Source organism: Drosophila teissieri, chromosome X (genome assembly GCF_016746235.2).
Source record: "Drosophila teissieri strain GT53w chromosome X, Prin_Dtei_1.1, whole genome shotgun sequence".
Lineage (NCBI taxonomy): Eukaryota > Metazoa > Arthropoda > Insecta > Diptera > Drosophilidae > Drosophila > Drosophila teissieri.
In genome coordinates this window covers 12,706,420-12,720,362 of record NC_053034.1, presented here as the reverse complement: position 1 = coordinate 12,720,362, position 13,943 = coordinate 12,706,420, and the positions used below count along the sequence as shown (strand labels likewise).

Sequence of the window (13,943 nt, the reverse complement as noted above, 5' to 3'; positions counted from 1 at the left end):
TCAGTCCAATTAGGCCGCACATAACATGTTATTTGGGCTGCCAAACCGCACATCATCGAGCACACTCGGCCGAAGACAGGTGCAAAGGTCACGAGTGGTGGCCAGGTCCCAGGGATCGAGTCCAAGGTCCTGCGCCTGCGGTCACAGCTGAAAATCTAGACCAATCGATGGGAAAGTCCATGGAAATGCTGCAATATGCCAAGGAACTCTATAGATGCAAACTGGTGCTCAGTTTATGTTAGTAGCATGGAGAATATTTAAAATGTAATATTTAATAATAGTTATTAAGCATATGCATATATATCATACAGCTAGTTTTGAATAGATAGTTTCATAATAATGCATGTGTGGGAATTCAGTAGACCTAATTTCAATACAATCCCTTAGTGCCCCGAAAATAATCAATCAATTTTTTCAACAATTTAGCCAGCGATCTAAACTCAATCCGAAAGCGAGAGGATTGCGGACATACGCGTATGTAAATATAACATATATCATAAATATGCAGCCCACTAGGCTAGCATAATCAATCTTAGGGACTCCTGGCCAGATTCCAAGATCTGGATCTGGATTAGACTCCCCCTGCTTTGCATATGCTCTGCATAATATCGCCATGCATCATCCTCCTGCTCGACTGGCATAATTGCCAATATACCGAGTTCCTCCAGGAACCCAACACTTCTAAAAAAAAAAAAAGAAAATTAAATATGAAAAAAAAAGACAAGGAAAGGAAAAGAAACCCATCGCGAGACGCAACCCTTTTGGTGGCAGGAATACGAGGGCAGGACGAACAAATGTTGCACATCATCATCAGCGGGACGCAACGGGGCGAATATCATTAATGCAAATCTATGGGACTGTCATGTCATTGAAAATATTATTGTAACAATTGCCGCCGCACAGGGAAATCTTGTGCGAAACTTCAGAGTGCGAGATCTGCATTCGGCAATCTTTGTTGCGATCTTCCCTCTTTTGGGTCCAGGATCCCTTTGCTACTTCATTAAGTGCGGCTCACTTGACAGCAGTCTCTCGGGATGTGACAAAATCATCCTCGAATCCTTGAATCCCTGCATCCTTGCATCCTTGAATCCCTCAATCCTAATGCCTAACCCTTTTGAAGTCCCGATTCGTGGGATATTCCAATCACTTGAAGTGCGCGAAAATTTAAATGAGACGAAGAGCGGCGGCAACGGATTAGAATTGAATCATTTGCAATTTTCCGCGTTGCACTAATGAAAGGAAATTCGAATATTGCCAAATGCTCGGGGGGGTGGGGAGAAAATGCTGGAAGGAAAATCGATAGGGGAAAAGGGTGATTGCGGCAGGATGACAAATGCCAAGTGATGGCATCCTTGCATCCTGTCTGTTTCCTTCTGATTTGGCAAACAAATTTACAAACGCACTTCACCAAAGGTCGCCTGTTTATTTCCTTTTTCTTTTTCTATTATTATTTTATTTTTTTTATGTACATATGTGTTTCTTAGGGGGTGCGTCCTGTACAGGTAGTGTGTGTGTAGGCAGGCGGCAGTGGCGTGTGTTCCGCTACAGCGATCCGCGATGCACTGCACCCTGCCATGTGGCCATGTGGCCACTTGGACTGACTTGACAGGCGCGACTAAAGGTCGCCGCTCAGGACTATTTTGCATAGAACTCCAGACTCAACGGCAGCTGTGCCAAAACTCACATCAAGCCAAATACTTACTTTACTTTACTTAACAAATAAAACACCAAAGAGCCATGAAACTAAAATCGAAATGAAACCATAATGTATCTAATGTTTAACTGAATAACATCGTGTTTAAGTTAATAGACTATATGTTTTATCAAGTGCAAGTTTGTGATGTATGGTGTGAGATATGGATGAAGGTGCTATTTTGAATAAAGAGCCTGGCAAAAAAGGAATTAAAATACTGAGAAGTAGGCCGTAGTAACTAGCTGCGTGCTTGCCATTTGCCGTAATTGAAGTTGAGACCCCGGCGACACCCAAAAGTCTATCCAAGAAATCAAATATCATATATCAACTTACATATCAAAACAACGGATGGCAAACAACAACAGAGCGGCATGCTAATGGTAATGGTTATGGAAATGGAAATGGTTATGAAAATGGAAATGGAGATGGCGATGGCAATGCAAATGGAAATGAAAGGACCCATTGAAGGATGGCTGGAAGGAAGGAAAGTCCAGGTAGAGTCAAATTCGGTGCCATTACATGAGCTCACACCTTTTGCCCTTTGATTTCCCTGTCAAGGAGGCAGAGCATCGAGATGAACTTGGAGTTGGAGTTGAAGATGCTGATGGTGGTGGAGGCAGCTGCCTTATGCAAATCGCGTTTATGCAAATTCCCAGGACACACGATAGCTGATAGCTTCTTGCCGTTTTCATGTTTTTTATGAATTATTGAACTATTGGCAGTCTAAGCAAATATAAATTGAGCAATAAATTGCTCGAGGGTCGCGGATCGTCAACGGGATCGGAATCGGGATCGATTCATCAAAGCAGCAGGGACATCGATACGCGTGAGTCCTTCTGCGAACACACCATACATATATGTACATATGTATATATATATCTGTATAATATATGTACATACCATAGAGTAGAACATGTGACATGACGCAGTCGGAAAAGCAAAAGCCAGATCCAATTGCGATAGCCAGCCACTTCGAGCCACTGGCCAAGTGAAGCCGAGCCAAGTGGGCCAATTACAGCAGTTAGTCGCCCGTTTGATGGGCCCAAATTGAGGTGACCACGTGGCCACGTGCAGCTGACAGGCGGAGTGCAAGTTTGCCCATCGCAAATGAAGATATTTCGGCTGCAACGGCGAGGGAAAGTGGAGTGGACTGGAGAAAGTGCAGCACCTGAGGAACGTGCCAGTGAAATGGGAAACTAATGACCGCCAATGTGTAAGCAATTCAAATGATATCAAATCTTTAAATGGAAATGTATCAAATACAAATACTGAATAATAGGACATAAAATATGTAGAAAGTAAGTATTGGAATATAAAAGGATTACTATCCTGAAGATTGAAATCGTTTAAAGTGAATAAAACTATATACTGATATGCAGACGCTCACTATTAGCCTCCCATTGTGATTATTATTAATATATACACCTTTAGATTTTCGGCCATGGATAAGAACTTTCCTGACACGAAATGGGTGCATTTTTCCATTGTCAATCTCTGGCAGCTGGCTGAATGCCGAATGTTGAATGGACAAAAAAGAAGAGGGAAGCAACCGGTAAACAAAACACAATGAGCCCATCCATTTGGCTTAGAGCATCTTAGGGATCGGCGTCGTCTTAGGCCAGATGCAAATGTCACCCACACCCACAACCAGATCCACAACCAGATCCACAACCAGCTGCATCAGCTGTAACCCGTAAGGACATTGTGCAACGGGATTGCGGGATTCGCCTGCAATACGAAAGCAACTGCTAAGCCAAATGGGATGGGTATTTGGATTTCGAGTTAGGAACTTGGAATGGGATGAGATTAGCAGTTCTACATACGCGCTGAATGAATGGGACTCGGGACTGTGGACTCTGGACTCTGTGAATGGAATGGCACACGACTCAGTCGCATTAGATGCCACCTCCTCCGGTGCCTTCGTCGTCTCATGCTAATGAGGATACCTGTACAGGTAGCACACCCACTGGCACAGGTAGTTCGGAATCGGAAATCGGGAATCGTAAATCACAACACACGACGGGTAGGCGTTGGTAATCCCTTCGACACTTAATTATAGTAGTTCAAACTGTGGCTAAGTCTCGGGCCTAAGAAGCATTGCAATCGGCATTCGTCTTGGATGAAACCGGACGAGATCTGGAAGAGATCAGGCTACAGCCAAGCGGGATGAGATCATAAAGCAGTTGTCAGTTGGGTGCATTATCTTACCGAATCCCAGTCCCAGTCCCAGTTGTGGAAACTCACACGTTCTCCAATCCGAAACTTAGTGCACCAGCAGGAGGTATTTAACAGGATTAGCAGAACGCGTTTATGAAAACTTTTATTAGATGAGATCTATACAAGTTTACAAAGGGCAGTACAAAGTGTAAAAAGTAAAAAGTGTAAAGTGTAAAGAGTAAAGTCTTTGTTCTGCTCAATGGACGATTCTGAATCAGTCCAATCGAATCACAAGTTTCATTTGAACTTCGAGTTGCATATGAACTATAACCAGGTCTTGATGATGTGACAGCGCTTCAATTGGCGCTGCGAAGGAAACGGGCGATATCTGTAGTTTACCCAGTCAATCCGCTGTTTTCTGGAGTATTCCGATCGATATCGATGATACTGTCCTGGTTCGCCGGGTGGAATACAAAATAATTCATAAAGTGCCCCACAATTGGGATATAAACCTTTACTCTCATCTCCAGCATGCAAGTGAAGGAGTGGCAGGCTAATATCTGCGCCAGGACTCAGACTAAATTCCCAAATGTTATGTTCATAGATGGCTGATCCATATCCTGATTCTGATGCTGATGCTGCCACCTCATCGGCATTTCGCTGGGGTTTCACGATCTTATCTCGATTTGGATTTGGCTTGGTATCATCCTTGGCCACCACTCCTGATGCCACCTTCTTGGCTGGAGGTGGCTGAGGCTGAGGCTGTGGATTGCGTTTCTGCTTTGCCACTTGCGATGGGGCAGCATCTGAGCCGTGGATACGCAGCCGAAGTGTTGGTTCTGATGTTTGGACTTGGTCATGATTCCTAATTCGATGTGGCTTGTGCTTGTGCTCGAACAGATTCCGCTTTTCCGGAACTTTGGCATTCTGTTCACCTGGCGACGAAGCACCTGGTTTAGGAGTCGAGACTCGCATCTTGGCCCGCTGCGCCTCCTTTTCGGCCAGTTTCTTGCATTGGCGCTGCTTTTTAAGAGCCGTGTTCTGTTTCTTGAGGCGCCGCTTCTCCTTCTTGGAGCTGGTACTCTTTGGTGGACCAACATCCTCCGCTTTTGGCTCTTCTTGCTCTGAAGTGTCTCCGTCGCTGTCGTCTTCGTTGTCTTCCTCCTTACAGAGCGGATCTGGCTCTACCAGAAGCTCGAACATGTTCGATCCCAGAGCTTTTGAGTCGGTCATCGGGATTTCTCGTTTGGTCTCCTCAGGTTTTTTAACGACTGGGGTTTTCACAGTATTACTGACCACTTTCTTTGCCTCCTGCGACGGCGTAGGAATATTGGCTTTTTTGTTCTTTGGAGCAGGCGAAGTTGGAGGCGCTCCTTGAGAGCTCCTTTCTTTTTTACCTTGATTACCGTGTAAAGGTTGGTTCCTTGGTGGCAAAGCACAAACTCTGTTTTCCCTGGGTAATTGGTGCTTGGAATGGGTTACTGGTGGTTTTGGGACTTCAGATTTGTTGGTCCTCATCTGTTGAACATGTGAGTTAACTGAATAAGCTGATCCTGAGTTCGGGCACCTCCTTTTCTGTGGAACAGGATCCTTTTTGGCAGCCTGTTTGTTGCGCGAACGGCTACCCAATGCGGGCCACTGCTTCTCAAAGACCTCTGACTTTTGGGGCATCCGGATCGCGAGCTGCTAATGAAAATACATAAGCCTTATATAAGTTATTGATCAGAATTGAGGTGTTTAGACATACATTTTTATCTTGCGCCGCAGCAATTTGTAAACATTTCATTTGGCTACACATGTTTTCCAGCATAGTGGCATCGGCAGAGGCGCAGGATGCACTGGTGGTCAGTGGGCACTGGGGCACCTGCTCCGGTAAGGAGTTAGTGATGGGTGCCCGATTAATTGGCTCCGAATGGGCAGTGACCATGGGTGCCTCAGTTGTCGCTTCTGGTAACATATCAGTGGTCTGAATCTTGGACTGTATGTTCTTTGGCTCTGGTTCCGGAGATACAGACTCGCAATTGGTGAGTGGAGCTGGATGATGCGGAGCTGGATGATGCGGAGCTGGATAATGCGGAGCTGGATGGTGCGGAGCTTGGTGATGCGGAGCCGGATGATGCGGAGCTGGATGATGCGGAGCAAGATGCTGTGAGGGTACATTGTGGGCGCCATCGACTTCTAAATGCTTCTGCGGTGGAGCAGGATCTCCTGTTAATGGGGCTGTGTTTTGTGGAGTCGATTGTTTTAAAGGTGGTTGTTGTTCGGCTTCCTGAATGCATCCAGACTCACAATTGGTGAGTGGAGCTGGATGATGCGGAGCTTGGTGATGCGGAGCTGGATGATGCGGAACTGGATGAAGCGGAACTGGATGATGCGGAGCTGGATGATGCGGAGCTGGATGATGCGGAGCTGGATGATGCGGAGCTGGATGAAGCGGAGCTGGATGATGCGGAGCTGGATGATGCGGAGCTTGGTGATGCGGAGCTGGATGATGCGGAGCAAGATGCTGTGAGGGTAGATTGTGGGCGCCATCGACTTGCAAATGCATCTGCGGTGGATCCGGATCTGCTGTTAATGGAGCTGTGTTTTGTGGAGTCGATTGTATCGAAGATGGGTGTTGTTCGGCTTCCTGAATGCATCCTTGATGCATCTGCATCTGCATCTGCGGTGGAGCAGGATCTCCTGTTAATGGGGCTGTGTTTTGTGGAGTCGATTGTTTTAAAGGTGGTTGTTGTTCGGCTTCCTGAATGCATCCAGACTCACAATTGGTGAGTGGAGCTGGATGATGCGGAGCTTGGTGATGCGGAGCTGGATGATGAGGAGCTGGATGGTGCGGAGCATGGTGATGCGGAGCTGGATGGTGCGGAGCTGGATGATGCGGAGCTGGATGATGCGGAGCTGGATGAAGCGGAGCTGGATGATGCGGAGCAAGAAGCTGTGAGGGTAGATCGTGGGCGCCATCGACTTGTAAATGCATCTGCGGTGGAGCAGGATCTGCTGTTAATGGAGCTGTGTTTTGTGGAGTCGATTGTATCGAAGGTGGGTGTTGTTCGGCTTCCTGAATGCATCCTTGATGCATCTGCGGTGGAGCAGGATCTCCTGTTAATGGGGCTGTGTTTTGTGGAGTCGATTGTTTTAAAGGTGGTTGTTGTTCGGCTTCCTGAATGCATCCAGACTCACAATTGGTGAGTGGAGCTGGATGGTGCGGAGCTGGTTGATGCGGAGCTTGGTGATGCGGAGCTGGATGATGCGGAGCTGGTTGATGCGGAGCTTGGTGATGCGGAGCTGGATGATGCGGAGCTGGTTGATGCGGAGCTGGTTGATGCGGAGCTTGGTGATGCGGAGCTGGATGATGCGGAGCTGGATGATGCGGAGCTGGTTGATGCGGAGCTTGGTGATGCGGAGCTGGGTGATGCGGAGCTGGATGATGCGGAGCTGGTTGATGCGGAGCTTGGTGATGCGGAGCTGGGTGATGCGGAGCTGGATGATGCGGAGCTGGTTGATGCGGAGCTTGGTGATGCGGAGCTGGGTGATGCGGAGCTGGTTGATGCGGAGCTGGTTGATGCGGAGCTTGGTGATGCGGAGCTGGGTGATGCGGAGCTGGTTGATGCGGAGCTGGTTGATGCGGAGCTTGGTGATGCGGAGCTGGGTGATGCGGAGCTGGATGATGCGGAGCTGGTTGATGCGGAGCTTGGTGATGCGGAGCTGGGTGATGCGGAGCAAGAAGCTGTGAGGGTAGATCGTGGGCGCCATCGACTTGTAAATGCATCTGCGGTGGAGCAAAATCGCTTTGAATCAGTAGATATTCTGGTGAAGGGTGTTGTGGAAATTCCTGGGCTGTTGGAATCGGTGGAGCCGAAGTCCAATGTTTTAAAGGTGGCTGTTGTTCGGCTTGCTGAATGCATCCTTGATGCATCTGCATCTGCGCTGGAGGAGGATCGCTTTGAATCAGTAGATATTGTGGTGGAGGGTGTTGTGGAGGGTGTTGTGGAAATTCCTGCGCTGTTGGAATCGGTGGAGCCGAAGTCAAATGTTTCGAAGGTGGTTGTTGTTGGGCTTGATGCATCTGCATCTGCATCTGGGGTGGAGCAACATCGCTTTGAATCAGTAGATATTGTGGTGGAGGGTGTTGTTGAAATTCCTGCGCTGTTGGAATCGGTGGAGCCGAAGCTGTTTGCAGCGCATAAAAGGGTTGTGATTGCGAAGGTGGAGCCGAAGTCAATAGTTGTGAAGGTGGTTGTTGTTCGGCTTCCTGAATGTATCCTTGATTCATCTGCATCTGCATCTGCGCTGGAGGAGGATCGCTTTGAATCAGTAGATATTGTGGTGGAGGGTGTTGTGGAAATTCCTGGGCTGTTGGAATCGGTGGAGCCGCAGCTGTTTGCAGCGCATAAAAGGGTTGTGGTTGCGGATTCTGTGCAGGTATGTAATGGGGCTGCTGCTCGGGCATCATATAGATCGCCTCCCTATGAAGATCGTTGGCCACAATTGGGTATGGTGGCGCTAATGGCAGTTGCGGTGGAGGTGCAGGTGCAGGTGGAGGCGGAGGTGGAGGCACCTGCTGTATGATTTCATTGGCCTGTGGCTGCTGGACTGCGACGACCATCTGTGGTTCTCCTGGCACGAACACCACCTGGACCAGCAGAAAGAGGTACGGCGGGGGAGCAGAATCCGGCGGTGGATCCGCGGCAGGTCGATGACCCAATTCGCTGTTGTACCAACAGCCGTTGCGGTAAAAGCCCGGCGTGTTGCCAAAAGGCGCGAAGTCGTTCCCTTGCTCCTGTGGTATGTAGTAGTAGTATGGCCAATACACCACTGGTAACAACGGAGTGCCATGGCCTCCGGAATCGTCCAGATCGCCCGGATAGTGGTGCACCGGCAGCTGCGCATTGCCATCAACACGCTCGTCGGGATTGGGCTGGTTCCTGGGGTATGCCTGGAATTGAATGGCCACATTCTTAATTCTACAAATTACAGCACTTCAAACCATTGATTTGGTAATTACATTTGGGTTCTGCTGTTGATCTCTCATGTTGATTTTTCGCCAATTTTAGTTTCAGAGGGAAACTTCGCGCAAGCGCTGCGCATTCCGGAAAAGGAAGTTACGGCCATCAAAGTTGCGAAGTGACGTCGTGAAAACGACAGGTGGCAACGCAGTGCAGTGTTCTAGAATGCTCTAGAACGTGATACAGTTATCTTCAATTGCGTTGTACGCAATTCCACTTCACGTAACGTAATAGTAAAATAACTGGAATATTTATTAGGGCAAAGGTTCAAAGCGGTAAATTCCTGCAATCTTGTAACTATTTGTATAGATTTATAGATCACCATATTGGCATGTGTTCTATTATATGTTGCAAACTTAATTATTTATTATATTTTTTTGACAAAATACAATATTTTGAAGATATAAACTCATATGCACTCATTCATATATTTAATACATTTAAGTATGGATACTTTAAGACAAGTTAATAGTAAACCTATATAATACGGATCGGAACTAGTAGACCACGATATTAGTGTTAGTATGCGATAGTGCGCTGTGATTGCATAATAAATCTGCTCGTGCAGAGTCGTCCTTTTGGTCAAGTGGCAGCTCAGTCAAGTGTTGTGTAATCGATCAGATTTCCCCCTCTAGTGACCCCTGACATCGGATTCCACTGCTCATTTCAACTCAGATGTCAGTGAAAGCGGTCGCAAACTTTTAGTGCCTTAAAGCCTAACTAATCCGAGTGATTAAACTCAAACATTAACCTAACACATTAACCCTTTTCTTTTGGTAAGTGTCCGAAACATGAACATATTTCTGCAGTTTCCCGGAATCTTTGGTTTTTACAACTAAGTTTGCGTTTTCGCTAGATTTCCTTACGTTTTGTATGGGCACCTAAAAAATATCCAAACAATATTTTAAGAAACGCCTTAATGAGTAAACGCTTAACGCGCGCATTTGCATATTTAATTGTTGAGAAAATTACCCAAATAAAATCCGGCGAAATCGGGGACATGCAATTCATTTTTCCAACAAAAACAAAAAAAAACGAAAAAAGGCCTGTAAAAAGAAGAGTTTCTACGGCAAAGCACAAGGGTGCGAGTGAGAGGACGCGATGCTTGCCGAAATGGGTGCGAGTGAGAGGACGCGATGCTTGGCGAAATGGGTGCAAGTGGGATGGCACTGCAGCCGGACTGCAAGTGCGAGCGAGATGGCAGTGTAACCGCAAGGCGGTAGAAAGGAAAACCTCGCGACTTTTGGGACGTCATTAGTCAAAGAAAAGCGGAAGAGAGGAAAGGAGGAGAAGAGAAAAAGGGTTGGAAAATGCAAATTACAATATGTAGATTCCGGCATGGGCCTCGCGATTCCCCGGGTTCCCTGCGCTCCGGCGTCTCCGGAATTCGGGGACTTCGATGATTCGGGTGTATGGGTATTTGGGTATTCGTCGGAATCCCAGCCCGTCACATCACATGTCATGCCCGGAAAGTTTTTGTCAAACGTTTGACAGCGACGTGATCAGGTTCCCAAAATGAATGCGCTGAATGCGCCTGCCTGGGCTGCAATTAAATGTGAATAAAATGTACAAGTTATCGGGCCCCTCACGACGCGCTTTTCTTTTCTTAAAGGTTGCGTAATTGATTAGCCCGCGGCACACGGGACAGGATTTTCCATTCACCATTTACCATTCACGTATGTGCCATCTACCATTTTCCTTCCATTTCCTTGGCATTCGTGGTGGCCAGCATTGGCAGGCAGGCCAGATCCTGCCAAGCATTCGCATGATGACCCATGTCCAGGCGTCGCTAATTGTGACCCGGACCCAATTATGGGAAATTACCATCCACCGACCATTACCCGAGCCGACCCTCTGTCAAGGACCTAAACGGCTATCCTCCATATGTTTGTTTAGCTAAACTTGTTAAAACTCATCGGCTTGTCGGTGTTTCAGAACTGTACTGCATATATTTGAATACTTCCAAGTGGGGGTGGTGTAAGATAACACCTAGCTTAAGATTAACCAGCAAACAGATGTGCAACTATACTACATCAGCAGGGAGATCATTATTGAACCAAAATATATTTAATTTAGATAGTTATAGAGTTATACAGATAGATAGATGGTTTATTACAATATGAACCAACATATTTCATATAGATTGTTACTTGGAAATGTGTATTACAATATGAACAAAAATATACTTAATATAGATTGTATGTGTATTTCAGAAACTGGATAACTTACTTATTTCCTTACGCAACCTTGTGCTCAACATGATATTGGAGCGCATCCAGGACATTTGGTACAACTATCCGGGTATGTACATATGCACAGATGAAAACCAGACGAGTGATAGTAATATACTTTCGCATAGTAATGGTTCACTTTATCATTGGCCCCCCACCACTGCCAGTCCTCGACTTTGTGCCGGACCACGATCTGGATCTGATGGCCCTTGCCGAGCCGGATTACTATCCACCGGCGTTCCACCATGCTGACCTGGCGGAAGATTGGGTCGACGATGGCACGCCCATCAGCGATTCCGAGGACACCGATTCCGAGGACACCGATTCCGAGGATAGCGACTCCATTCTGGACATGGGGTACAACCATCCGGGTATGTACATATGCACAGATGAAATCCAGATGAGTGATGGTAATATACTTTCGCATAGTAATGGTTCACTTTATCATTGGCCCCCCACCACTGCCAGTGCTCGACTTTGCGCCGGATCACGACCACGATCACGATCACGATATGCCCTTTGACGGGATGGGTTACTATCCACCGGAAGGTTGGCTCGGCTATGACACGTCCATCAGCGATTCCGAGGACAGCGATTCCGAGGGTAGCGACTCCTTCCACTCCTGGGAAACCGACGAGGAGGAGGACCTGTAAGGCCAAGGCCAAGGCCAAGGATACCCAACACTCAGTGTAAAATCGTTTTTTATCTGCCGAAGAGGCTGAATTAAAAAATCGGCGCTAGATGGAAATGTTGGGAAAACGATTTTGGAATTGTGAAAAAAATGGCGCACATCTCGATGATGTGTTTTTCTGGTTGTTCTTTTTTGGATTAATGAAAGGGGCACTTTTGCACACCGCCAGGCAAAACTGGAGCACAATCCGAGTGCAAAGTTCACTCTATATATTTTTTTTTTCGCACGTTTAAATGCAACCCTTAACCCCGCGCCGCTTAACCCTTTGCAAGCGACCCCGGCGATTGTCTGCTGATGCTAAACGTATTAACCCATGACCGCTTCAGCCATTGTTTATTGCCTAATTTGCGGTTAAATTTTGATTTCGGCACAATGATTGCATTTTCGATTTCACATTTTTCAGACAGATTGAGATTTATGTGTGTGCCCTTGTTTGCCAAATAGCAATTCTGCGCCGAGTGTGCGAATTTTTACTTCTATATACATATATATATATATATAATTTTTTTTTGCCCGCCGTGCGCAGCGATAAGGAAACACAAAGGACCTCCTCGCAAGGATGTGACGTGAGAAAGTGCCCAAATCGGGGGCCAGACTTGAGTCGCATGATCGATATGAGATGTGTGTGCATATGCGTCCCAAATAGGTATTTTATTTCCCAGATAGAAAGTTAATGCAAACCTGGTAGCAACTTAAGAACAAGCAGCTCTTTAAGATCTATAAGATATAGTTTCTGTTCAGTGGGTTTATATATCCTTTGAATGGCGCTCTCATAACCCTTTGCCATATTGAAAGTAATAAATGTAAGTATCAGACTGTTACTTGTATTTGCTATATGTGCATTAATCATGCTCCTATCGCAGCACACTCATCTCATCTCAGCCAGGAGCTGGAGCCACGAGGAGCTAATGACGCAACCGGGCAATGACTTGGGTCAGTGCAGAAAATCAATTAAATACAAGACGCAAAATGCCCGCAATGTAATGACCGGATGACCCACCACCACGATCACCACGACCACCACTGGCACCACATCAGTTCAGCCGCCCATGAGGGCTGGCATAATAATGATAAACTGTCAAAACTACACGATATGCCAGATCATATCTGCGGATTGCAATCCGCGGACCAGGAGCAAACCACCACCACCACCATCGCCACCATCAATATCACCACCATCGCCATCAGGTCGGTGGAACCCACGCGCCCAACACATTAACACGGCCCAAAAGGATCAAGGAGCGAGCAGCGAGCAGCGAGCAGCAAGGACCTGACTGTCGATCGGGACTTTATGACTCCTGGAAGTGGGTGCCCCCTGCCACTCGCTTTTCCACATTTATTCCATCGTTTTGGTGCAGCGCGGGGTTAATTTAGGGTTACTGCTTTTTACGACGGGAAATTTGTCAAACGTTGACAGTTTTCAATTATATGTTTGCATATCGAGTGTGTGTTCTAATGCATTTGTGGCATGTCCTGTTTTTTTTTTTGTTTCTGGCCAGGAAGTCGCGCAGCCAGGTCCTTGCATAATTACACCAGTTTTTACTGCCAGTTACTGTTACCAGGCTACCAAAACTGAGTTGAGATTCAAATGCATATGATAATGCCATTGATTCCTTAGTATATGTTTTAAAAACTAAATGTGCCTTCTAGAACGCATAGAGTTGCCTGTATTTAAAAGGGGTGCTTTTCAGTTAAATTTAGCCACTCATTTCTCAGCATGAATAGATTGCAAACAACTATGACCTTTAGCCAGTGAATAATAGTGACTCACTCATTCAGCATCCTCGGCATACTTTAAATAGATCCATTGTACTGCCAACTATACACATCGAATGTTATAGTTTATAGTTAACGAGCTTTTGTTGCCAGTCTGCGAATGATCAAAGGTAAACACTCACATGGATGTAATTATTATGGATTAGCATTATGTATGGGCCATATATCACGCCACTGACGGGCCACTGATTTATGTCCATTTGGCCAGTGGGCCAGTGACAGAACCCGACAACTCTATTGCATTCGCAGATCCTTCGTCCTGCCAGGTAGCTGGCAAGCTGACCAAAGCTGTTTACACCAAATTTACGTCACATAATCAATTGTCCGACACGGAGCAATAAAAACAAGAGCAAGCAGGGGTCACTTGCGACGACTGCCATGGGAATTGT

The 13,943-nt window shown here is 46.6% G+C and overlaps 2 protein-coding genes across 5 annotated transcripts; one reads left to right on the top strand and one right to left on the bottom strand.

Annotated features, from left to right (window-relative positions):
- Positions 1-3,719: 3,719 nt before the first annotated feature.
- LOC122623607 (trithorax group protein osa-like) lies at positions 3,720-8,972 on the bottom strand. 2 transcript variants are annotated; one of them, XM_043802859.1, is made up of 3 exons: positions 8,856-8,972; positions 5,598-8,786; positions 3,720-5,536 (listed from the first exon to the last, which is right to left on the bottom strand). In XM_043802859.1, the coding sequence occupies exons 1-3, from the start codon at positions 8,880-8,882 to the stop codon at positions 4,175-4,177; spliced, it is 4,578 nt and encodes a 1,525-aa protein (XP_043658794.1). In that variant the 5' UTR covers positions 8,883-8,972; the 3' UTR covers positions 3,720-4,174. The 2 variants fall into 2 exon arrangements, with proteins under 2 accessions (XP_043658794.1, XP_043658795.1); XM_043802860.1 differs by having other exon boundaries at positions 3,720-5,533.
- Positions 8,973-9,495: 523 nt separating this feature from the next.
- On the top strand, positions 9,496-11,835 carry LOC122624718. 3 transcript variants are annotated; one of them, XM_043804400.1, is made up of 4 exons: positions 9,496-9,632; positions 11,070-11,157; positions 11,255-11,458; positions 11,517-11,835. In XM_043804400.1, exons 2-4 carry the CDS (start codon positions 11,115-11,117, stop codon positions 11,738-11,740), a joined length of 471 nt encoding a protein of 156 aa, XP_043660335.1. In that variant the 5' UTR covers positions 9,496-9,632; positions 11,070-11,114; the 3' UTR covers positions 11,741-11,835. The 3 variants fall into 3 exon arrangements, with proteins under 3 accessions (XP_043660335.1, XP_043660334.1, XP_043660333.1); XM_043804399.1 differs by having other exon boundaries at positions 11,216-11,458; positions 11,556-11,835; XM_043804398.1 differs by having other exon boundaries at positions 11,216-11,458.
- The last annotated feature ends 2,108 nt before the right edge of the window (positions 11,836-13,943 follow it).